This window comes from Leopardus geoffroyi, chromosome A2 (genome assembly GCF_018350155.1).
Source record: "Leopardus geoffroyi isolate Oge1 chromosome A2, O.geoffroyi_Oge1_pat1.0, whole genome shotgun sequence".
Lineage (NCBI taxonomy): Eukaryota > Metazoa > Chordata > Mammalia > Carnivora > Felidae > Leopardus > Leopardus geoffroyi.
Window position 1 is genome coordinate 101,570,356 of NC_059331.1, and position 26,451 is coordinate 101,596,806.

At 34.0% G+C, this 26,451-nt stretch overlaps 1 protein-coding gene across 8 annotated transcripts in view; it reads left to right on the forward strand.

Annotated features, from left to right (window-relative positions):
* MIOS (meiosis regulator for oocyte development) overlaps window positions 1–26,313 on the forward strand; it is a 47,142-nt gene extending 20,829 nt beyond the window's left edge. For 6 of the 8 annotated variants that reach the window (XM_045494882.1, XM_045494883.1, XM_045494884.1 and 3 more), the window contains 8 exons: window positions 5,077–5,331; window positions 7,458–7,627; window positions 10,549–10,614; window positions 11,445–11,603; window positions 15,617–15,769; window positions 16,754–16,958; window positions 23,384–23,513; window positions 24,252–26,313. In XM_045494882.1, coding sequence (XP_045350838.1) covers window positions 5,077–5,331; window positions 7,458–7,627; window positions 10,549–10,614; window positions 11,445–11,603; window positions 15,617–15,769; window positions 16,754–16,958; window positions 23,384–23,513; window positions 24,252–24,348 — 1,235 coding nt within the window. In that variant the 3' untranslated portion in view covers window positions 24,349–26,313. Of the gene's footprint in view, window positions 1–5,076; window positions 5,332–7,457; window positions 7,628–10,548; window positions 10,615–11,444; window positions 11,604–14,803; window positions 14,961–15,616; window positions 15,770–16,753; window positions 16,959–23,383; window positions 23,514–24,251 lie in introns of those variants that run through there. The other 2 variants (XM_045494888.1, XR_006716297.1) reach the window with 2 other exon arrangements.
* The last annotated feature ends 138 nt before the right edge of the window (window positions 26,314–26,451 follow it).

A 26,451-nucleotide genomic window follows, 5' to 3' on the forward strand; every position in this document is an offset into this window, starting at 1 on the left:
TGCACTCCAGGAGAGGAACATTCTCTCCTAGTGCAACCCAGGGGATCCCCACATCGCACTGTCTATTCCGGGGCATCCCCTCCATCTCCCTAGGAGCACCACCACCCTCTTGGATCTACTGCAGCAAATGGCACAGACTGTCAAAAACCCAGAATTTCAGCTCCACTGTTTGCAAAAAGTTGGGGTAGTCAGTTCCTCAAGATTCCCCCATCAGTGGTTTTGGGGGAGTGCTTTTCTTGTGCGAACTCAACACACTTCTTTCTCTCCCCTTCTCTTTCTCCTCTTTGCGAAAAAGGCTCCCACCCCTGTGCAGCACCATGGCTTTCCTGTCCCCCAGTTTGCCTCCCTGCACCAAGTACCTGCCACGTTCTATCAGATTATGCAGATTGTTCTCTTAATCCCCAGATCGATTTCCTGGGTGTTCATATGATTTGATGTTGATCTGTGTTTAAGGGACGAGATCCCCAAGCCTGGGGTCCCCTTACTACTTACTCCACCATCTTAATTCCTCCCTCACAAACTAAAAATGTTTTTTAATGTTTAAGTGAATTTGTTTCTCTTGCCCCTGTCAATAAAACATCGATTCTATTTATAAAAATAGGTTAGTCTTAAATTTAAGGGATACAGTTTTGTTCTTTTAGTATTGAAAGACATGTGTAAATACATTTTAATTCTTTTTCAGAGATAAAAATCATAAATTTTAAAATTTATATGCGTTAAAAAGAATGACTATATACTTAAAAATGCACAATAATATCACGCTACTTATTTGATAACCCTAATTACCAGTTGCATAGTTATCAAGCCATAAGAAGGCCAAAAGATCAGGCAAAATACATGACGCGGTATCCATGCACTTGACTTACAGGACATATTTCCGCTTTGTAGTACTGACCTCTTTGGAGTTGTACGTATTCATCTTTATTTATTCCATGGCACAATTTCTGTAAAATAAAAACTCTAAGAAATTCAAATATTATTAAACTGTGAGAATTTGTTTGAAAAATAAATTGCTGCTTTTTGTTCACCTGTTTAAAATAATCCTTTTTTGGGGGGTGCCTGGGTGGCTCAGTTCATTAAGCGTCTGACTTCGGCTCAAGGCATGATCTCACAGTTTGTGAGTTCAAGCCCACATCAGGCTCTGTGCTAACAGCTCAGAGCCTAGAGCCTGCCTGCCTCAAATTCTGAATCTCCCTCTCTGTCTCTCTGCCCTTCCCCTGCTCACACTGTGTCTGTCTGTCTGTCTGTCTCTCTTTCTCTTTGTCAAAAATAAATAAACATTAAACAATTTTTAAATAGTCTTTTTTTTTTATGTTTATTTTTGAGAGAGAGAAGAGAGAGTGTGAGTTGGGGAGGGGCAGAGAGAGTGATGGAGACACAGAATCTGAAATAGGCACCTGGCTCTGAGCTGTCAGCACAAAGCCTGACTGGGCTCAAGCTTGGGAATGGTGAGATCATGACCTGAGGCAAAGTCAGATACTTAACCAACTCATGTGGTTGGTTACCCATGTGCCCGTAAAATAGTTTTTATTTATTTATTTTTTTAGAAAAAGTTTATTTTTATTTATTTTGAGAGAGAGATAGCAAGCAAGGGAGGGGCAGAGAGAGAGAGGTAGACAAAATCCCAAGTAGGTTCTGAACTGTCTATGCAGAGCCTGATGCAGGGCTCGAACTCAGGAACCGTGAGATCATGACCTGAGCCGAAGTCAAGAGTTGGATGCGTAACCGACTGAGCCTCCCAGGTGCCCCTGAAATAGTCATTTTTACCATTTAATATCCTCAGCATTCAATCCAAAATTTATAGGAGAGATACAAAAATAAATACCAAATGGTACATCTACAGCTTATTCTTAGAATTTAATAGCTACATTTTATCTAAATGTAAATTTGTTATTCAGAAAAATGTTGTGTTTAGCTTTTTTTTAAGTTTTTCTTTATTTATTTATTGAGAGAGCATGGGAAGAGCAGAGGCAGAGGGAGGGAGAGAGAGAATCCCCAAGCAGGCTCCGCACCATTAGTGCAGAGTCTGATGTGTAGCTCAAATTCATGAACTGAGAGATCATGTCCCAAGCCAAACTCAAGAGTCTGATGCCTAAGTGACTGACCCACCCAGGTGTCCCTGTTGTATTTAATTTTTAACGTGTTTTAACCTTATTATTCAGAATTTTATTACAGTTCTTAAAAGTTCACTTTCATAAGCTAAAAGTGATTTTGTCATGACTAACTTTCTTCATGGTTGCAAATAGAGCAGCATGCTTCCTCTTTTCAATGGGCAGGTGGTTCTCTTAAGGGAAGAAAACTTTTCAGAAGTTTCCTCCTGACCCCTTGACTTAACACCAACAGTTTTCAGCAGTAAGGTTAAAAATAAATAATTTCAAGAGTAGATATTTAACTGTTCTTTTAATTTCCAGATTTTACAAATAACTCATCTTGAAACTTTTTTATAAAGCAATGATATAGAGCTTAAAATATGTCCTACCATGAATAATATTATGAGCTTTTGCCACGGCCTAACATCATATAATGAAGGAAGTTATTTAAAAGTGTGAATTAGGTTTGTAGAGTTTAGACTTTTGCTGTTATACTAATTTTACTCTTTACTCATGTATTTAGACATTCACTATATACTAATTTTACTCTACCCATGTATTTAGATTAAATGGACTTTAAGAAATAATGCTTTGCATTATTTATATATGTATTTGATTTGCAAATGGCAATTGATTCAGTTTTTAATATTTTCCCAATTTTGCTTGTGTTCATTTCTTTAATTCTTTTCTCAGAAGAGTATAAAGTCAACTTTGGACAGTATATTAGTTTTTATATTATGCATATATCATCATTTCCATGGTCTAAAGTCTTGGCATGGTTTCACTGGGTCCTCTGCTCTTGGTTTCACAAGGCTAAAATGAAGATGTTAGCCAGGCTTTGGTTGTTTCTGGAGGTTGGAGTATTGTTCCAAGCTTATATGGTTATTGACAGAATTGTTTCCTTGAACTTGTAGGGCAGAATTGTCCTTGCTGGCTGTCGCCAGGGGCTGTTCTCAGCTCCTAGAGGCTACCCACGCTTCCTTGCCACACAGCCTTCTCACAACGAAGCAGCTTTTACTTCTAGTATAGCTGGAGAACCTCTCTCATTTTCTCTGGACTCTTTTGAAGGTATTAACATGGTTAAGTGAGGCCCACACATGATAATTTCCCTTTCATTGACTCAGAGTCAACTAAGTAATGACCTTTTATTACATCTGCAAAATGCTTTCACTTGTACTATATTGTGTAATTTAGAAGCGAGTCACAGATTTCACCTGTACACAAGGGGAGGGGATTATACAAAGGTATATACTAGGGGGCAAGAATCATGGAGCCCAATTTACAATTCTGCCTACCACAGACAAATGGAATTATTTCTTAAAACCTATTGATCTAGTTATTTACAAAGGTATAATTATGTATTATATGTAAGTATAAAAGTTATAATAAAAGATGTTTATAATGTTAAACATTCTTGCTGCCTAACTCATAACTGAGTTTATTCTGAAAATCCTTTTTGTTAAAATAACAGGTAATTCTATAATGACAATTTTGATAGTACAACTTTCTAGAACATTTAAGGGTTTGATATGCAATAGGAGTCAGGTTTTATTTCTATTTGTTTCACCTTTATTTAGTGCCATTAGGATCATCTGCCTTGATTACAATCTAATGCTTGAAGAATTAGATTCCTTCTGAAAAGAGAATGAGAATATATAAAATCTTTTGATTTAGTGAAGGGGAAGAAACCTTCAAATAATTCCCATTCTGTTTTAGCTTTAGTATTTACTTCAAACTTTCAAAGTACTTTGGTATTTACGATCTCATTTTTTCATATATATGTATATAATTTTTTTAATGTTTATTTTTGAGAGAGAGAGAGTCAGAGCATGAGTGGGGAAGGGACAGAGAGAGAGGGAGACACAGAATCTGAAACAGGCTCCAGGCTCTGAGCGGTCAGCACAGAGTCCAATGTGGGGCTCGAACCCACGAACCATGAAAATATGACCTGAGCCGAAGTCAGACACCTAACAACTGAGCCACCCAGGTGCCCCTGTACATATATATACACACACATACATACATACATACATACAAAGAGAGAAAGTTGGAGAGGGAGAGTCAGTCTATTGGATTCTAAGCACTGGAGATAATCTTTCAAGTAGAAACAAGACACCTGCCCTTTTGAAGCATATATTCTAGTAGGAGAAGAGATAAGACTGAAAACTAATAAATTATGGGAGATTACATTAGGTCTAAGGGAAATCGAAGAAACAGTGTTACGTTAGATAATAGCAGGTGGCACTCTTAGATTAGGTGGTCAGGGAAGCTTCTCTGAAGCAGCAGCTCAGCCCATCAAGCATTAATTGTTCTTCCAGTAGCTCTTTTGGTATCTCAAGGAACTGTTGTAGTTAACAACATGTAATGTATGTTTTGTTTGTGGCATATTTTACATTTATGCTGTCATGAATTTGTGGTTAAGAAGTCAAATATCCAGGGGCACCTGAGTGGCTCATTTGTTAAGGGTTCCACTCTTGATTTCGGCTCAGGTCATGATCTCATGGTTCATGAGTTTGAGCCCTGTCAGGTTCTGCACTGACGGCACTGGAGCCTGCTTGGGATTCTCTCTCTCCCTCTCTTTCTGCTCCTTTCTGCATTCGTGCTCTCTCTCTCTTTCTCTCAAAATAAGTTTAAAAAATACACTTAAAAAAGTCAAATATCCAGAGTGTAATATTGAAATATTTCTGTGTAAAGTGGACTTACTTTTTTTTTTTTTAATGTTTGTTTTTGAGAGAGAGAGACAGAGTGTGAGCAGGGGAGGGGCAGAGAGAGAGGGAGACACAGAATTCAAAGCAGGCTCCAGGCTCTGAGCTGTCAGCACGGAGCCTGATGTGGGACGCAAACTCACAAGCAATGAGATTAGGACCTGAACTGAAGTCGGATGCTTAACTGCCTGAGCCACCCAGGCATCCCCGGACTTACTTCCTAAATATATTTCAAAATATAGTAATAAAGCAACTAATATAAAAATACTTATCTTTTTTAGGAATGGTGGAAAGTAGCAGACATAATTGGAGCGGTTTGGATAAGCAAACTGATACTCAGAATTTAAATGAAGAGAGAATTTTAGCTTTACAGCTTTGCGGGTGGATAAAGAAAGGAACGGATGTAGATGTGGGGCCATTTTTGAACTCCCTTGTACAAGAAGGGGAATGGGAGAGAGCTGCTGCTGTGGCATTGTTCAACTTGGATATTCGACGAGCAATCCAAATCCTGAATGAAGGAGCATCTTCAGAAAAAGGTATTAGGTTATATTCTAAGATGACTGTAGTTCATAGAATCCTTTAAAGTAAAGATGCTGATAACTTTAAAATATTTAATCAGTATTTTTAGATAATTTTTTTTGAAAGAGTAATGAGCACAGAACTGTATCTATGAAAGTAGATATCCCATCTCTTTTGTTTATGCTTTGGTTTATGTCTAAAAAAGAAAATGTGTCTTAAGTACCATTTTAATGATGTTACAGTAAATGCTCAAATGTGTCCCTTTTAATGTTTTTTTTTTTTTTCTTTTAAAGATGGTTCACATACATTTTTAAAAATGTATTGGAGATTGGGCTACTTCAGTTTGCAGGCATTCTTATGGCAAACATTTGTATTTTATACATCATCTTTCGGATGGTTATTGGTTGACTTTTAGGAAACTAAGTGACACTTTAGTTAGACTAATACAGATTCTTATAAAAATCATACTTTGATCTGCAAAAATGCTTCTACTGGAGTCTGGTGATTTAAACATAGTTTTCATGTAATATTTTTTAAAAGGAAGAAACAGTGAAATGTAAAGTTTTTACTCTGACATTTTGCAAGAGAATACGTGGGTAAATAAATTTCAGTCTAGACATGCAGTTTTTTCCTTATCAGGAATATTTCAGTTGAAAGTAACTAAGATATATATAGCTTTTGATTTTTAATACACCTAGCAAATTATTTCTGAATATTCAGACTGTGTAATTCTTATTTGATGGTCCATTTTGAAAACATTACATTTCTATTGTACCACAGAGAAAAACATGCAAATAATTGTAATGTATTTGCTTTCAGTAAAAAAAGTTTGAAAAACTAATGTTTTGCCCAGATTGGCCTCTTTTCCTTCACTTTTGCTCCAGTGTAAGTCTTCCCCATTTGGGAGAGCAATAGAAGATAATGTGGAGATGAAAAAAATAATCGATATTTTAAGCCATTTGTAATTATAATTTTCGTATAACCTGAGAGCTTGATGCCTCCCTATCATGTGTACCTGGAAAATTTGGTGTTAGATTTAAACACCCATACTATCAGTAGGGAAAGTATATTTCCTGTGATTTTAATAACTTGGCTAAGGACTAAAGAAAAGATTTTCTGAGTCAAATATTCCTTTCCACTTGGAAATAAATTGTTTTAAGCAGGATTCACAAAGATATTCTTTGGTTGTAAGGGTGGTGGTTTTAATCTCAAAAGACTTTAAATCTAATTTAATAGAGTAGGCAGAGGAAGCAAGCACAAAGTAACTTGGGGAAAGTGTTCATAGGAATGAAGAGCAAGGCTATTTAAGAACATAAAATGGGAAATGCTGTTTTATTTGGAAAAGAAAGAAAATGATCAGTCTCAAGGAACAGAATAAGAAAATTGCTATAATAAATGTAGAAAATATTCAAAAGTTAAAGGTGAATTTAGTTTTCTTTTCTGAAGCTGAACTTAGATGGCCAAGCAGTCATAGGGCTAACTGCCAGTTTAGCAGCTTATCCATGGCTGTATGAACTGCTAAAAACTGCAATTTAGAAGACTATTGGTAACAAATACTTTGTTGCAAATGTGTCTAAATACAGTTACTTTGTTAATTTTAATAGTTAATTTTGCCCTAGAAAGATTAAAAGTATAATACTATAATAAGAATGCTAAAATAATGGCTTTCAGAACATATACTTAAGTATGTGCATTCTGTATTTAGGAATAGGAAAACAAAATTATTTTGAAAATTGTAGTCCTGAGGTACAGTAATGTTTATTATCAGTGTTCTGAAATATCTGTATATAAATGAACATGATAAGGCTGGCAATGATTCTGGTAGTATGGCTTCACTTCTCTTCATTTAGACCCTACACAATAACACGGTATAGGAACCTGCCTGGAATGAGAACTTGAAAATTTAATGATGTGTTTGTCCTGCACAGGGTTAGCAATATTGGCAACAGTTTTATAAGAATAGAAATTTTTGCTTGTGGTCCTTGCCAAATTTTCCAATCTGGACCAAAACCCCTATTCTAGTGGACTTATTTTTCTGTAGGTAAATGTTGCCTTCCAGTCTATTGGTTTATGGTTTAAGAACTGAAAGAGGAGATATTAAGCTTTTGATTACTTTGATTAGCTGACTGTTTTTAACATGCAGGCGACCTGAATCTCAATGTGGTAGCAATGGCTTTATCGGGTTACACAGATGAGAAAAACTCCCTTTGGAGAGAAATGTGCAGCACTCTACGACTACAGTTAAATAACCCATATCTGTGTGTCATGTTTGCATTTCTGACAAGTGAAACAGGATCTTATGATGGAGTATTGGTAAGCTAATTTCTGTTTGACAAGGTTCCTTTTAAAATAAAAGTTTTTATCTAGCCTTGTTAAAATGTTCAAATGTCTGTTGCATGAAATATTGTTATATTTTGATGTATTTTGTATTGGTTAAAATAAGGTATCTTAAATATCTTTGGGCGGCTCTTGAATGTCATTCTACAGTTTTTTAAATAGTTTTAACAATATAATTTGCAGATATAGAGGGAATAGGATTTTATTCTTTAGCTTAAGAACAGCTCTAGAATTCTACAACTATATAAACATAAATTTCATATTGAAGTGCATTTTTTAAAGTTTATTTATTTTGAGAGAGAGAGAGGGAGAAAATCTCAAGCGGGCTCTGCACTGTCAGCACGGAGCCCGGCACGGGCTCAAACCCATGAACCATGAGATTATGACCTGAGCTGAAGTCAAGAGTTGGATGCTTAACGGACTGAACCGCCCAGGCACCCAAAAATGCAAATTTTTAAAGTGTGTGTTTTTGTTTTTAATTAAGTAAACAAACACATGATCAATTATGATTAGAATAACCATGTAACTTATCTGAGTTAGTATTTGCATTCTCAGACATACAGACAGTTGGGAAGATCTATGATCACATTACTTATACTGAACTGTTTCATTTTTTCATTATTTGGTCTTCTCTATCACTTTTTTCTCCTGCTTTACCCACATATCTGTCTAACCATGTCACCAAATAAGTTCTTTACACAAAGTGGGGACAGAAGAGTGAAATGAGATGTACTTATCAGTTTCAGTTATAGTGTTTTAAGCTTTACATTAGTACTATGACTTTTTTTTGCATTGTTGGATACTTTTCTACCACTGAGAAGAGCTTTCTAACATGGAACTTATTTCTGTGTTTGCTATTATAGCACTTCATATAAAAGACACATTGCTTGGATGACTGATTTAAGGGTCAGGCCCTAAGAATTTAAAAAAACATGTATTTTATTGAGGTATCTTAATGAAAAATTTAATAAATGTTGTTAATGTCCACTTTGGCAATTCCTTAGTTTATGGCTTTTGTCCATTAACTTCTAATAAAATAACTATTGAACTTTTGTAACCACTTCAAATTAATATCCAAGAGTGTTTTTTTTTTATTTGTTTTTACTGTAATTACTCTTTTTTGTTAAACAGAAGACTTTAAAATGTTGTATTTTGGAGAAATAATACTTTCAGGAAGTAGTAAAGTATGGTAAAGACAAGAAGAAGAAGTGGATTGTTCAATTTTATGTTTATTTTTGAGAGTGATAGAGACAGAGCATGAGTCGGGGAGGGGCAGAGAGAGAGGGAGACACAGAATCTGAAGCAGGCTCCCAGCTCTGAGCTGTCAGCACACAGCCCGATGTAGGGCTCAAACTCATCAACTGTGACATTGTGACCTGAGCCAAAGTTAGATGCTTAACTGACGGAGCCATCCAGGTGCCCCAGATTGTTCATATTTTAAATTGATAGAGAAGTATTGTTTAAATACTCAATTTCTGTATTTTAAATTAAGTGATCTATTACAAATACCCTTATTTTCTTATATCTAAATTTGGGTTATTAAGTAAGATATATCTTGCCTTAAGTAGAAACTTCATATTTCCAAACTGTTTTGAGAGTGTGCCTAATTATTCCTTATGTATTAATAATTATAATTAATGTGTCCTTTGTTAAAAATTGTTAAGTTGCAGTAATCTAATGAAAAGTGCTGAATTGGGAAATCGAACATAAAGTCCTTGCTCCAGCACAGTTACTTCAGCTAGTCAGTTTACTTTTGGGGTTTTCATTTTCTGAGCTGTAAAATGGGACAGATAATATTTATAATTCTTTTCCAATCAAAATTATACACATGCGCTGAATCTAAAGAGTTAAATCTAGTTTGCATGAGACATGTTCCATCTTAAATGCAGCACCGTATTTTATGCTTGGAAGTGCACGTTAGGATAGGTATCAGTTGAAATGGTCTTATGTTTAAAGCAGGAAAACTATATCTCATAGGATGATTTCAATGGAAGTCACTTTTAAACTTTTATATTTAGCACAAAGTTAATTACCTTCCTACATTTGTAGAAATTCAAAATAGTATTTTACAATATTGACAGGTATACAAAAATTTAAGTATCACAGTACCCCTGAAATTTTTGCCACAAACCACCAATATAGCAGTATTTTACTATGGCCAAAAAAAAAATGTATCTATTTATTTATAAGGGTATGTTTAAAACTTTCTACTTTGTATTTAGAAACATGTATTGATAGTCTTTTTAAATTCTGTATTGGTATATTCACTGGTAATTCACAGATTTCCTAGACTTGTTGATTAACTTAGCATCCCAGAAAAGATTTCCTCAGTTTCCCCCAGATGTATTTCTATAATGGAAGGATTACATGGCATCTTAAATTTGATAAACCATATTTTATTGCTTGCATTTTATGTTGGAATTATGTAAAACTGAACTGGAATATTTTTAACCTGAATTGGTCAGTATTTTAGACATAAATTTTTACTTTGCAAGAATAATAACCTTAGCATGGAGTTTCCTGAGGGCTACATGAAGAAAGACATCTTAGGGGCACCTGGGTGGCTCATTCAGATAAGTGTCTGACTCTTGACCTCAGGTTATCATCTTATGGTTCGTGGGTTCGAACCCTGTGTCGGACTTTGTGCTGATAGTGCAGAACTTGCTTGAGATTCTCTCTCTCCTCTCTCTCTGTTCACCCTCTCTGTCTTTCAAAATAAATAAATAAACTTAAAAAAAAAAAAAAGGCATCTTAGGCAGTCAGTGGCTCTGCCAGTATACACTCAATAACTTACTAATACATTTGAAAATTAAATTGCATATTAGATATGTAAAATAGTCTGCAAAAATATAAAACTCATATCACCTACAAGTAACTCCTTGCTCTTTCCTTTTCAGTATGAAAACAAAGTTGCTGTACGTGACAGAGTGGCATTTGCTTGTAAATTCCTTAGCGATAGTCAGGTAAAAACTGACACAATTCTATGTTTGAAGTTATTAATATTTACTCTTACTGCATTAGGAAATTAATCTTTTTGTATAGATATGTATATGTGACATTTATATATGAATTATTTTTAAAAAGTAAACTAATCTTTGTTAGGTCAAGATATTGTAAACCTGTGTATCATAACCAAAATTGCTTGTGTAAGAATGCTGACTTAATATTTTAGTTTATTTCTGCTTTTGGCCTATAGATAAAGATGTTAAACTCACCCCTTAGGGATGTCATAAGAGAATTCCTTCATTTCCTAATACAATAAACAAGTATTAAATGCATATGCTATGTGTATAGTGAGAGAGAAATGCACAGAAACAATGAGTAGCATAATGTGCTAAGTGCTACAATAATGAGAAAGTGCTGAGGGAAAACGGAGGAATCTTGGCTACAGGTTGGGGTGGGATGAGACCAGGGAACACCTTACCAAGAGATGTTATTTTTGATAATCTTAAAGTTCCCTTTCAACTCCAATTCTGTTAACAGCAAGAACTTGGCAGAATAATGACAGTTCTCTTTAAGTGTAAAATAGTAAAGTCTGTAGTTCTTTTGTAGAATAATTATTAAAACAATAAATGTCTTGCTGCTTTGAAAAAGTGTTTTAAACGATCATGGATTCTGCATTGTAGTTTATGATAGATGCAGACTTCTTAGAGATCATATCTAGATTTTTGCAAGGGCTTTGGTTTTAAAATGTTTTCCATAAATATAGCACTATTTTAAAAGTACAAGTTTTGAAGGTACAAAGTATATAGTGAAACATATTAATTGAGAAAAATCACTTTGAATTTTCCAGTTAAATAGGTATATTGAAAAGTTGACCAACGAAATGAAAGAGGCTGGAAATTTGGAAGGAATACTGCTTACAGGCCTTACTAAAGATGGAGTGGACTTAATGGAGAGTTATGTCGATAGAACTGGAGATGTCCAAACAGCAAGTTACTGCATGTTACAGGTTAGTGCAGTGTGGTGGCAGCTTAAAGAAAGTGCTTAACCACCTTCCTCCCTCATCGAATGGTTATGCCTTTTCCTTGCTTAGGATCTTTAGGACGCATTTCACTTTAACCCAATCTCTTGATCTATAGAGGACCTCTTAGTGTCCCTCACCCTCCTGCTTTGGGTTATCCAATTATTCCTTTCATTTGGGGAAGTTTCAGTGTTGAATTTATATAAAGTTCAAATGGAGCAGAGAAACCTGTCTCCAGTTTCTCCAGTCGACAGAATTATACCTTTTGTGAAAGAGATGGTCTTTCCCTGATCTGAACTGTAGTCTCCCTTGAAGTCCTGAAGGCAAGTTATATCACAACTCTCTTAACTCGTCATTTTCGCTCTTTGTTATCAACGGGCATGATTTGGAGTAACAAGTTCATCACTTTCAGTTTTTACTGTTAGTAGTTTACTGTTAGCTGTTAAAAACAGATTTCTGGCAAAGGTTTCCTTCTGCTTTACTTTTGATAGACATACCATGAAAATTTAGAGCATTTCCCTGAGATTTCCTATAGCTCTCCAACTCTTCTTACCCTTTCATGGTGTCCTTTTTCCTGTCCCCATCCCTTCATACAATATGATATCATGCTGTGTACTGGGCAAACGTAGTAGAATGCTCCCTTCCCCACCCCTACCATCTCAGGAACAAATATAGATACTGGCCCACAAACCACACTATAATATACTTACCAACATATCAGGCCACTGTCCATGGAAGAAAAGGTGTCTTTCTGTAACATAATGCATAATTTTGTCTGACTGAAATGAGATTACATCTGTTAAATTACACTGGAGAAGTATGACTACCAAGTACAAATGAGTTGATAGATTCTTAACAAGATTTATAAAATATAGTTAATATGCAGACAGTGTATAATAAAAGACAGTGGATCTTGCTTTTAGAAAATCCATTCTAATGTTTCCCCCATTTGTATTTATATGATCAAGGTTAAGTCTACCATCATGCTGTTTGTTCTCTATCTTATTTTTCCTTCTTCCTTTTGTTCTTCTGGCCCTTTCCTCCCTTCTTTTGATCTAATTGAACGTTTCATTGTTTCACTTCACCCACTGGGTTTTTAACTATTAACCTGTCGTTATCTTATTTATTTATTTATTTTTTTGAAGTAGTTGTTCTTGGTCTAACAAAAATGCATCCCTACCTCATCAGTTAACATTTTTACCCCCTCATACTTCACATTTCACACCTAACACATCATGTTTCCTACTTTTTCTCTTTTACCTCACACCTGATGTTTCCACTTTTTATCATCATACTTCACACTTTTCATCTTCATACTTCACACTTTTCAGATGTTACAACAGTGTAATTCCATTTACACATCTCCTTCCTTTGTCCTATTATTTTACTTCTATATACCTTATAAACTTCAACTAACAGTGTTATTGTATTTGTTTTGAACAGTCCCTTGTCTTGTATGTAAATTATGTGAAAAATGAAAACATGGACTTTTACATTTATTTATTTATTTATCATTCCTGGGACTGTTTACTTCTTCCAATAGACACAATTTTCACGTTGTATTATTTCTCTTTGGTCTTTCTCTCTAGCATTTCTTGTAGTACAGTTTCATGGATGACAGATCCTCTCAGCTTAATTTTAACTGAAAATGTCTATTTCACTCTTGCTTTGGTTCAGCACTTTAAAGATGTCGTTTCATAGTTTTCTGGCCTCCATTGTTTATGAAGAAAAGTCAACCATTATTATTAATGTCTCCCCTGTGTAATGTTTCATTTTTCCTTGGACTGCTTTTGGTTTTCAGCAGTTTACCCTTGATGTTTAGTTGTAGTTCTTTTTGTCCTGCTTGTGGTTCACTGATCTGCAAGTCAGTGCTTCTCATTAGATTGTGAAGTTCTTCAAATTGTTCAAATGCTGTGATTTGTTCATTGACTCTTAACGTCACCTGAGGAGAAGATTTTCAGCTCTTGTATGTACTGTTGAGTTCTAGAGTCTTAATTTTTATATAGTTTACATGTTTCACTCAGATCCCTATCTGTACGCTGATTAAAACATTTTTCCTGGGGCATCTGGGTGGCTCAATCAGTTAAGTGCCTGGCTCTTGATTTTGACTCAGGTTATGATCTCGCCGTCCTGAGATTGAGCCCTGCATTGGGCTGTGTTGAGCGAGGAGCCTGGTTGGGATTTTCTATCTCCCTCTCTCTCTCTGCCCTTCCCCCACTCACGCACACGCATGTGCTCTCTCCCTCTCTCTCAAAATAAATAAACATTTAAAAAAAAAACAAAACACACAAAAAACAAAAACTCTACTTTTCCTTTAAGTCTTTGAACATATATTTAATGGTTGCATTTATGATTTTTCCTGCTAACTCTCTTAATGTGGGGTATTTTAGATTTGGTTTTTGTTGACTGCCTTTCTCCTTGACTTTGAACTATACTTACCTGTTTATGTCTGGTGGTTTTTCATTTGAATACTGGATGTTGTGTATAGTACATTATAGAGATCTGGGTTCTTTTACCTTTTCCTGAAGAATGTTGGTTAATGCTTTTGGAAGTTCAGTTACTAGCTGCTCACTTTGGTCTTAGATTTTCTTACTATGGATTTTTGGAAAGCCCGGGGTATTTCTCAAGCCTTTCCAGTCATAATCTCTGAACTGTTTACATTGCACATTTTGTTGGAGATTAAATTTAGATTTTTTGGGGGCAGATCTAGAGAAGACTTATCAAATATGAATTGACCAAATTGGGGAAGCGTGGAATATGAAGATTTATTTTTCTGTGAATTTTCTTTTTAAACTCGGGATTATACTCTACTTTAGCACTTAGTTTTGGCTAGTTGGTCATTATTAGGACTAGAGGAGATGTTTACTTTTTTAAGAAATGAAATTGTCAGCCAAGAGTTTTTCACATATTTTTTTGCTGAATTTAACCCTGAATTTAATTGAAATTAATACCTAATTAATAGGTGAAAGATAAGCTTCTTCTGTTTTGATAGAATGTTAAAAGATAGATTGTCTATTAGCTGTTACAGGTTTCTTCCCTTTTTCCATTAGTAAGATGCTAAGTTCTCTCTAACATTTTACTTTTCTATCTGGCTCCCTAAAACTGGGAAACCTGGGCTTCATTACTGATGCCCGTGGCGTCATTGGAGGCTGAGACTTTCTCTACTTTCTTCATCATGTGAACTTAAGGAAGATATCCTGGACAGGGCTAAAAGCATTCTGTGCAAACCCAAAATAAGCACAGGTGAAATGTGAAATGTCACAGCTGCCAGGGAGAATACAGCTTTAGGAAGAGCCTTACTGGCAAGAAATTGAAGTTCGTAATGAGAAGAAATCTAAGTTTAAGGTAAAGAAACTGTTGCTTTTCACTGTGGCCTAGGGGCAAAAGAATGAAGAACATTTTTGGTTTGGGTTTTTTTGTGTGTTTTTTTTTTTTTATTTTGAAGGTAGTAAATGTATGTTTTGATTGAGGGAAAGAGAGAGAATAGACAGGTTTAACTTTCAGATAAATAGGTATACAAAAAATAGCATCTGCATTCACAGTACACTGCTAGATCCAAAGGACAAGGCTCAGTATTATTTTATATGTGATGGAGCTATTTTGGTATGCTTTTAGATTAAACAGTAAACAGATTTTGTGAAGGCAGAGGTTTTAATTTTGGGGACAGAGTATTCACATCACTTTGTACTGTATTCAAGTAGGAAAGTGAATTGTTTCCTCTTGGATCCTTCAACTTAAGTAAGAGATACAGAATTATACTTTCCTGGCCAGGTATAATGATAATATATATAGTACATATTTATGTCATTAGTAGAGGCCAGCTTAAAGTAAATTAAAGAAGCTTCCGCCGATTATTTTGTCCGTATCCTCATTAGGAATCAGCTTTTGGCAAAAAGGGAGCCTATTTCATCTGTGCGACTCATACTCACATGTTACCTGCAATTTTCTGACTTAGCCAGGAAGTTTTTAAACAATTGTATTAATTCATGTTTTCATTTTAGGGTTCTCCTTTAGATGTTCTTAAAGATGAAAGAGTCCAGTACTGGATTGAGAATTATAGAAATTTATTAGATGCCTGGAGGTTTTGGCACAAACGAGCTGAGTTTGATATTCACAGGAGTAAGTTGGATCCCAGTTCTAAACCTTTAGCACAGGTAAGTACAATATTTTGGAGAGAATCAAATTGTAACATGTACTTAATAACCCAGCCCAAAATAGAAGTGTTTACAGCATGTTATATTGGGTAAATTTAGAGTTCAATTTAATAAATTATTATTAGCTCATCCTTTTGCTTATATTAAGTTCCTATTGATATATGTGTAATAAGGCAGGATTTCCTTTTTTCTCTAACAGTATATACATATGTCAAATTAGACATGGACATTTTTTTCTTTTAACATTAGTTTAAAAATCCTTAGCTCAGTTATCACATAAAGCATATTCCATGAGATCACTATATCTAAATTCAGACATTAGATATCAGGTATATCCTCAATGTGAGCACTGGATGGTGCTATTTTCTTATTTTAGAAAGTTGAGAAATTAGTGATTATATTAAAACAACCAAAGAAAGTATTTGTAAAATAACATTGCATGGTAATATTTGTTACTAATCTGTGTAAGTGTTTAAGAGCTTAGGAATTTAACGTAATGGCAAAATGAACACTTTTCTGTTGCTATTATTCTAAAATTCTAACTATTTGACATTTTAGGATCCTTAACTCCTTTTGTCTTAGGAAATGAGTGCTTTCTTTATAAGAAAATTTTGTTCAGGAGATCAAATCATTGAACTGTGGATCAGAAGTTAAAATGGGTTATTTTGTAATGTTCAAAGTGAATTCTAAAGTCTTTGTTATTTCTAAAATGTTATTATCTAATATTTCTAGGCTTTTCTACAGATACTAGTAGTATTAGGAGAAATATAACTAAACAGAGGTAACAGAAGAAGTATTCATATAACATAACTGCTAAGTGGAAATCTCAAATGGGAGCTGGTTAAACTTAGCAGATAACAAATTATTTTATAATATAAAATAAAGTTTAACAGTTATTTAAGAGTAATTTGTTAGGATTAAACTTTAAATTTATTTTATTTGTAAAATTTGCATGATATTTATCCCTCCTTTCATTTTGTATAGGTGTTTGTGAGTTGCAATTTCTGTGGCAAGTCGATCTCCTACAGCTGTTCAACTGTGCCTCATCAGGGCAGAGGTTTTAGTCAGTACGGTGTCAGCGGTTCACCAACAAAATCTAAAGTCACAAGCTGCCCTGGCTGTCGAAAACCCCTTCCTCGATGTGCGCTTTGCCTCATTAATATGGGAACACCTGTTTCTAGCTGTCCTGGTATGACATAATTCTATAATTTTCTGAACTGAAATTGTTCCTACATAATTGATTTAATGTTGTAAATAGAAGACATACTAGATTGAGTTTATATTATTTCTAGGAGAAAGCCACTTTGCTGGCTTAAAGGTTTTGTATTTCCTGTAATTTATAAAGTCTATACATTAAAAGTAAAATCTGTATTCATGATATCACAAGTAATCTCACAAATGCTGGCCAATTTAAAGTTCATGAAAAGGGCTTAACTATTAAGTAGCCCTATAATTATACTATTTTCTTATCACTTTTCTAAGAGGAGTTCCCTCAAATTTTATATTTAAAAGTCAGTATGCCCTCATCTAGTAACAAGTACCTTGTGTGCATAAAGAGCTTTTGATAGTCCCAAAGCGCTTTTACATTCTATCTTACATAATCCTCAAAATCTACCTGTTAAATACATGGAGGAAGTGTTAGTCTAGAAGTCAGATCCCTTTACTTCCAGGTTTTGGTGCTGCTTCTGCTAGATTTGTCAGTTACCTAGTAAAAACATGTGTTTTTTAATGGTTAGAAGTATTAGGATTATTGTTTACTGCTTATAGTAAACATATAGAAAAACTTTTTGAGAACAGTAGATAATTGAATATAATGTATCCAATGACTGGAAATATTCAAGCTGTTTATGTAACTTGAAAATTATACTATGGCAAAAACTTTAATTAAAAACATTTGAGTATTTAGCACGCTGGTATAATAAAGAACTGGATATGGTGTCAGAATGCCTGTTTTATTCTCCCTCTGTGACAGTCTGACATTCAGTTACTCTAGCTCTCTTTCATGTAAGGTGTTAGACGGAGATCCTTTCTAGTTAAAAATTTTATAAATCAACTGTGCAATTGGTTCATGTAAATAGTTCATTTGTTACATTAACATTTGTGAAAGAGATGTGTTGGTATCATTGGCTGAGTAATTATTTTTCAAGTTTGATACCTTTTAAGCAAATAAAGGCAATACATAATATTTTCAAATTTACATATTAGTTTTGATTGAAATTTCAAATTTTGATTTTCATTTTATACATTGCATGCTGACCATTTTTGCGGTCCTAATACGGTAAATAGAAAATAGTTTGGACTAAAAATCTACAGTGAAAGAACAAGGAGGCAAAATATTGCATAAAGAAGTTCTATATGAACTGGGATACATAAAAATAGTTAAATTTAGGGGTGCCTGCATGGCTCAGCCGGTTAAGTATCCGACTTCGGCTCAAGTCATGATCTCCTGGTCCGTGAGTTCGAGCCCCATGTCGGGTTCTGTGCTGACAGCTCAGAGCCTGGAGCCTGCTTCGGATTCTGTGTTCCCTCTCTCTCTGCCCCTCCCCGCTCTACCCCTCATGCTCTCTCTGCCCCTCACACTCTGTCTCTCTCTGTCTCTCAAAAAATGAATAACATTAAAAAAAAATTTTTTTTTAAGTAAATTTAATACATCTTTCACAACATAGCCTCAGGAAGCCATAATGGCCTATTATTTTTTGCTAGATATTTCCTTTTCAATCTTTTTAATTTTTGAAATAGGTAAGAAAAGATAAAATCAATTTTCTAAAATTTGAAGGAAGCTCAAAACATTTCACCCTGTTATAGAGATTGTTAATTTAATGAATATTCTACACTCAGGTTTATAAAATCTTAACATTTTTCCATATTTGCGTCAGAAATTTTTTTTTTGTATTTTGCTTCAGTAATATTTTTTTTTATATAATATATATTTGAACAGTTGAAGGCTGTATATGCTGAGTTGAATCAAAGATCCTTGTGGAGCTTATAGTGTACAATGAGCATGGATAAAATAAGAAATGATATGTTTAAGAAAAGAAATACTGGTCCAGAATCCCTTATCTATCATTCCAGAATCTCTAAAAAGATCTGAAAATCCAAGTTTTGTAAATGAATTTACAGTAATCTTATATGGTAAACAAACCTGTTCAGAACTGGCAGAAGGCTGTTAAGGTCTTTGATAACAGGATGCTGCCTCTGACTTTCCTGGAGTTGTTATATAATATTTGCTCACTATTTTCCAAAAATCCCAAGCATTCTGTATTCTGAAACACATTTAGCTTTCTGAGTTAGATAAGGAATATTGTATAAAGAAAGTGTTATACTTCTGTTTGAAGGACATCTGGAAATTTTCAGAAAGAAGATGCCATTTAAGGTGGTCATTTAAAAAAGTTTGGGAGATTTAAATATGGGAAGATCTTAGAGAGGCCTTCCAGGTTGGAGACGAAGTGTAAAAAGCATAAAAAAGAGTAAAGAGATTAGTGAGTGTTAGTACAGAGAGTGTATGGGAACTAGCAGTTGCGTCTGTACGACCAGAGCCTCAGAAGTAGATTAATAGGAAATAGTGTGGGGAAATTAGGGAAACCTGGTCTTCAAGTGATTGTTGTGCTAATTACAAAATACAGTTGACCTTTGAACAACATGGGGGCAGGAGGTTAGTGGAACCAACCTCCAGACAGTCAAAAATCCAGGTATAACTTCTGACTCCCCCAAAATTGAACAATTGGTAGCTTACTATTGACTGGAAACCTCACAGATAAGGTAAACCATTGATTAACATACATTGTATGCTTTGTGTATTATATACTGTATAGTATGTAATACTAGGGAAAATAAAATGTTAAGAAAATCATAAGAGAAAATATATTTAGCATACTGTAAAAAATCCACATGTAAGCAGATCCATATAGTTCAATCTCATGTTTTCCAAGGGTCAGCTATAATAAGCATATTCTTTTTTAGTATGTAAAATCAGAAGACTCTGAGTTCCAAAATAAGACAGGACCTAATAGAAATAAAATGCTAGCTCAAGGTAGTTTAAAGATTGAGGTGTACACATCCCTCTGTTGCTTTGCCTACAATTAGAGATACCATCCATCCATCATGCTTTGTGATCCAAGTGGCCAGGATTTCCATAAGCTTATTTAACAGAGGGTTGCGTATCTTTACACTCAGTTGTGCTTTAAAGATTGGACTCTGTTGAAACTCAATAGAGTTTATAATTATAAACACAATTATTTATAAATGTTTATAATTTTATATTTATAGCTATAATGTTTAATTGTAAACATATTTAGCAGTATGAATTGTAACCGTTACTTAGTCAACAAATGTCTAATTAGCACTTATTCTTCTAAGTGCTGGGAATAGTACAGTGAACAAAACAGAAAAATCCCTGCCTTTATAGATGTTAATGTACAGATGTGATACCTTTTTTAAAATTAGGTTACATACTAGTTTCTCTCTTACTCTTCTTTTAGTAGTAGCAACAGTAGTAGTAGTTAGTGACTATGTGAAACTCTAGTTTCCCTTGACTATTCTGTAGCACTTATCTTTGTAATTCACTATGAATATTATAAAAGTTACAACTATTTGATCTTTTTTTGAGTATAGTTGACACACAACATTACTTAAGTTTCAGGTAGGTGTACAGTTTAGTGATGTGACAAGTTTATATGTTATACTATGTTCACAAGTGTATCTACCTGTTACATCACTATTACAGTATCACTGACTGTATTCCTACATTCTGTCTTTTATTCTTGTAACTTAATCATTTCATTACTGGGAGGCTGTATCTCCCTCCCCGCTTCCCATTTTGCCCAACCCTTCCCATCCCTCCCTCTGGCAACCATCAGCTTTATTCTCTGTATTTATATGTCTGATTCTGCCTTTTTTTCTAATTTTTTAAAAATGTATTTATTTTGAGAGAGTGAGAGCAGGGGAGGAACACACACACACACACACACAGAGAGAGAGAGAGAGAGAGAGAGAGAGAGAGAGAGAGAGAGATTGATTGATTGAGATTGAGAATCCCAAGCAGGCTATACACGGTCAGCACAGAGGCTACATGGGGCTTCAACTCATGAAACTTGTGAGATCATGACCTGAGCTGAAATCCAGGGTCAGACACTTAACTGACTGGTCCACCCAGGTGCCCTGATTCTGCTTTTTGTTTGTTTATTCATGTTTTTTAGATTCCATTTACAAGTGGAGTTGTATGATATTTGTCTTTCTCAGTCTGACTTGTTTCACTTAGCCTGATACCCTCTAGGTCTATCCATGTTGTCTCAAGTGGCACAATTTCATCCTTTTTTATGGTTTTGTAATATTCCATTGTATATGTACACCACACTTTCCTTATCCATTTGTCTATTGATGGACACTTAGGTTGCTTCCATGTCTTGACTATTGTAAATAATCCTGCAATAAACATAGGAGTGCATGTATCTTTTTGAGTTAGTGTTTTCATTTTCTCTGGGTAAATGCCCAATACTGGAATTACTGGAATTACTGGATTTTAATTTCTTGAGGAACCTCCATATTGCTTTCCACAGTGGCTGTTTCATTTGCATTCCCACCAACAGTGCATGAGGGTTCCCTTTTCTCTACATCCTCACCAGCACGTGTTATTTTTATATTTTTGTTGCTAGCCATTTTGAGAAGGGTCAGATTTCATTGTGGTTTTAACTTATATTTCCCTGATCTTTTCATGTGTCTGTGAGCTACCTGTATGTCTTCTTTGGAAAAACAACTGTTCAGGTTCTCTGCCTATTTTTTTAATAGGACTGTTTGTTTTCTGGCTCAGTTATAGAAGTTTCTTTTGTATTTTGTTTATTAACCCTTTATCAGATATATCATTTGCTAAAGCTATTTGATCTTTCAAAAGCCTTTTCACATGGCATTGAGGTAGACCTTAATATTTTCAGCTTTATCAGAGGAACATAAGGAATAAACTGTTCTGGATTCAGTCTGTTTTCTGCATCTTAGAAGTTACAAAAATAAAGTGAAAATCACTAATGAGCTATTACACAATGTAAAATGGTTATCTTTAAAAGGTCTATATTAAAAAAATAAAGGTCTGTATTTTTTTTCTTTTTGTCTTCCTCTCCCCTTTCATTGTTAATCATTTTTATGAAGCTTTTAGGAAGAATTTCAGTGTATTTACATCTTAAATTCTTCAACCACCTGTACATCCTTTCACCTTTATATCATTAGCAAAAACAGATGGATATTTTAAAAAACTATTTGTAAGACTATCCCTTTGGTCATTAAAGTGTTACTAGGACAGCATCATATGTTAATAGCACAATTGCTCGATTAACCTTAATATTTTTACTTAATCATTTTTCCTATTGCCTCTAATCATATACAGTCTTAAAATACTTTAATTTGATCTGTTTTAGAACAACAACAATAAAAATATTAAGGTGGCCAGGATTAATAAAATGAGCATTTTTTGAGTACTAAAAGTTATGTAAATATGTGTGTGAAGATATACATGTATAAACATGCATGTGTAATAAAACATTTTTCTTAAACTTTTTTGTGAACTGTAACACAAATCGAACATCCCCGAGACCTCTAGCCTGCTTAAGATAACATTGTCTATACCAGTGCCTTTGCTCATTATTCCCTGCCTAGTCCTACCTCTTTCCTCTTCCCCAGAAGTAACTACTGCCATAAATTGTGTGTTACTTGGTTTCTTGCTTATCTGTATGTTCTATCACGTGTTTGGTTTTGTCTGTATTTTAAATTCCATATGAATGAATCTTCAGAAATATATCCTTTGGCTTACCTTTTTTTGCTCAATACTGTTTTTTTTTGGGGGGGGGGGTTCTTTTTTTTTTTTTTTTTTTAGTTTTAATTGTGCTAATGAATATGGCTGTAGTTTATTCACATTTCATTAATATTTGATATTCCATTCATGACTCTAACACAGTTTTTCCATTCTATTATTGATGGATGCTTTGGTTGTTTCTAGATTTTTACTATTACAAACAATACTGTTACGAACATTACTGCATATGACTCCTTTGTGCATGTACATAAGTTTCTCTATGTACCTAGAAATAGAATTGCTAATTAATACTGTTTGCTAATGTTTTCCTTTGGATTTTTATGTCTGTTCAGGAGAGAGATTGTCCTATAATCTTCCTTTCATACATTATCTTGGTCTGCTGCTTTTAGCAAAGTTATACCAGCATCAGGAAGTACATTGAGAAATTTTCTCTCTTTTCCTGTTCTTTGGAAGAGTTTGTATAGATGAAAATTACCTGTTCCTTCAGGGTTTAGTAGAACTCACTTGTAAACTGGGCTTGGTATTTTCTCTGTGGGAAGATTTTAAACTGATTGCTTTTCTGAGGTTAATTCAGATTGCTTCTTAGTGGGTTTGGTAATTTATATTTTTCCTTTTTTTTGGACTATTAAAAATGTAAGGAAACTTTTGTTATTCAGTACTTTTTCAGTCTAAACTGGGTCGTAGCATTAAAATAGCTATTTCAATATGATGTATGATTTGTATTTTAACATAGTTTTAGAAATAACTTTCAAGTTAAAGCTTTGAATAAAATTTTGTGATAATAGTTAATGAAGATGATTTTCTTTAACCCATAGGAGGATCCAAATCAGATGAAAAAGTAGACTTGAGCAAGGATAAAAAATTAGCTCAATTTAACAACTGGTTCACATGGTGTCACAATTGCAGGCATGGTGGACATGCTGGCCATATGCTTAGTTGGTTCAGGTAATCAGCACATTTCTTCTTTAATAGGCTTGGAGTTAGAGGTGATAGCGCAGATGGCCTTTTAAATAGTTGAGGTTTATGTAGCCGAAGGATAAATTTCTTTTTTGCTGTCGTTGGAGTTAACAAAGGTGGTATCAACATTTCTATCATTAGATATCCTATGTAATTTTAAACTATAAGATTAATACTTATATAAGAAGTAGTTTAAATATTATGTATGGGTTAAATGTGTGAATTTACAGTTTTTACAGCTAACCTAATATCCAATCTTAGTGTGTAATTGAAATTAGAAATTAAATGACAGAGTATACATATCAAACTACCGCATCAGTTATCTTCTAAATAAACTTGTTATATAGTAAGTATGCATTCGATGCACTGGAGACTCAAGCCATGTTTAACTTCTGCTTTGAATAGTGCCAGTGGCCCTTTGTCCTCATTGCTGTAACTTTTATACCCAGTTTGTCACATTGGCTTTAATTACAACTCTGAGCACATCCCTGTCAACTTCATAACTATAAATAAGGTGTCTATTGTATATTTAAAAGGTAAAGCTATTTACTTTTTAGTAACTTTCTTCCCAGTTCAGCTTGTCAGTCATTTTTTGTTTAATTCTTTGGGTCTTAATTCCTGTATTTTTTCAAATACCATTCTACATACAGATAGGTATATAGATAAATGTATGTATGTATATGCTTAATTTAGATTTTTAATTTTTACTTGACCTATTTTTTTTAGGGACCATGCAGAGTGTCCCGTTTCTGCATGCACATGTAAATGTATGCAGTTGGATACAACAGGAAATCTGGTACCTGCAGAGACTGTCCAGCCATAAAATGTTACCATCTAAAGAGAAACCTTCAAGTGTGGAGCTTTCTAATCGATGTCCTTCATAGCTCAAAAACGTACCTCAGAACAAGTCACTCGTGACTTTCCTGTAATGGGAAAATAAATCATTCTATCAAATCAGCAATTTGATGTTTGAGTGATTTTGATGTGCTTCACAGAGACAAACGCTGCTCAAGTGAACAGAGTGTGGGCATGAATTCTGTTCAGTAGGTTGAAAAAGTTCATTGTGGAAGAGTTTTATAGGGTTTGTCAAAATTATGAACACTTTGCAAGCAGAGTTTTTGGAATAACCAAGAACAGACTTTGAACCTGTATCTTCTATGCTGAGATTGGATCTGTATATCTTTTAAAATAGAATAAAGTGACCAATTTTTACCTTTAGAACTGGAGAGCCCTTACTCCACACTGGAGAATAAATTTCATCAAGGTATGGTTGGTATATATGTTTTAAAGAGTCCATTCCCTCGTACACTTTCATTTCAAGATAAGAAATCTTCTGGCACAGATCATTATTGTCTTCCTAAGAAAAGCCAGAATTGAAAATGCATCTTACAACTTTTTCTCCTCTGAAGAGAAAAATATGTACCATTTCAGGGGAACATGTTCTGAAATTTTCAGTTTTTCAGCCTTTTGTTTTCCAGTGTTCTCATTTGTCTTCAAAGATCCTCTCCATGTTAATTCATCATCTTATGCCCATGATCTGCAAACATTTTGCTGAACACAAAGTCTATGCAAGATTATTATATGTGACCAACCATTCAGCTTCACCTACTTCAGTATGTCCTACTGTCAAATCCCTCCTATTTTGGAATACCCGGTTTTTTCTAAGGTTGTGGAAAGCAGAGTCACTTTGGAGATGATTATACTTTAAATGTAAGTTTCTAAAAGTATATTTGGGCAAATTCAGGAGCTTTATTTAAAAATTTTATTCTTTCCCTTTTCATAGCTAGATAGTTGGGAGAGAAATAGCAAAGGGTTTGTAGCATGCTTCTCTGTTATCTGACTTACGCAGAGTATTGAACTGAATTTCGTAGTTGAAGTTGTATTCATAGATAAAATAAGCATAAATCTTAATTATTATATAGATTTTGGAGAAAAATATCTTAAGCTAAAGAATTTTCAGAGCTTTCATGCTAGCAGTTTTACTTGATAGAATTAATATATTTATTTTGAGGTGTGACCTAAATACTGAACAAAAGTGGATTCAATTTATTTTTTACTTTGAGATCTGATACAAAAGACCCTTTTTAGGGAAAATATTGTATATCTATTGCATATCTACTGTAAACATCTCACCTAGATGACAGTCTTCTTTTAAATTGAAAGAATATATATATATATATATATATATTTTTTTTTTTTTCCAAAGATTTCTATAAAGGGGACTTTTTCCAGTCTTCTTCTAAGTAAATCTTCCTGACTTTATTTTACTTAAATGTAACCTTTATCTTTACCTTTAAAATTGCTTCAGTTGAAGTGTTCCTTTCAAATTTACTATGCCAAATCAGCTTAAAGTAATGTCAAACTATCGTAATACATTTTCATTTCTCCTTAACTAAAGTTAAGATAGAATTACTGAACTTATATTTATAATCGGGTTATACCTAAAATGTTTATAATTTTGGGAAGTACAGTATAATAAAACAAAATCTAGTATATAAATCTGCTTGTAATCATATAGGATGACATTTTTAAGATTCCTTATGCCTGTGTCAGTCTCCTGATATTTTCTCTGAAGCCCAAATATTCATATGTCTATTATATTTGTTTTGCATTTCAATGTATGTGGACCATGAAAATAGATTCAAATTATTTTTCCATTTTTATTCTTAGTCACTGGTGTTTGGGATTATAAACTCAAGGTATTTTACCTAAACATGTTCAATAGAAGTGTTTAATAAAAATGTTTTTATTACTTTTTAAAAAATTGAATAAATTTGGGTTGAAGTCAGCATGTCTGATCTAGAATTTATCTTTGACTCCTTTACACATAATCCAATAAAATAATATTCATACTTATTTTGATGGCAAACTTGATAACTAATCTTGGAAGTAACATTTCTTTAGGCTCTTTTTCAGTAGTATGCTT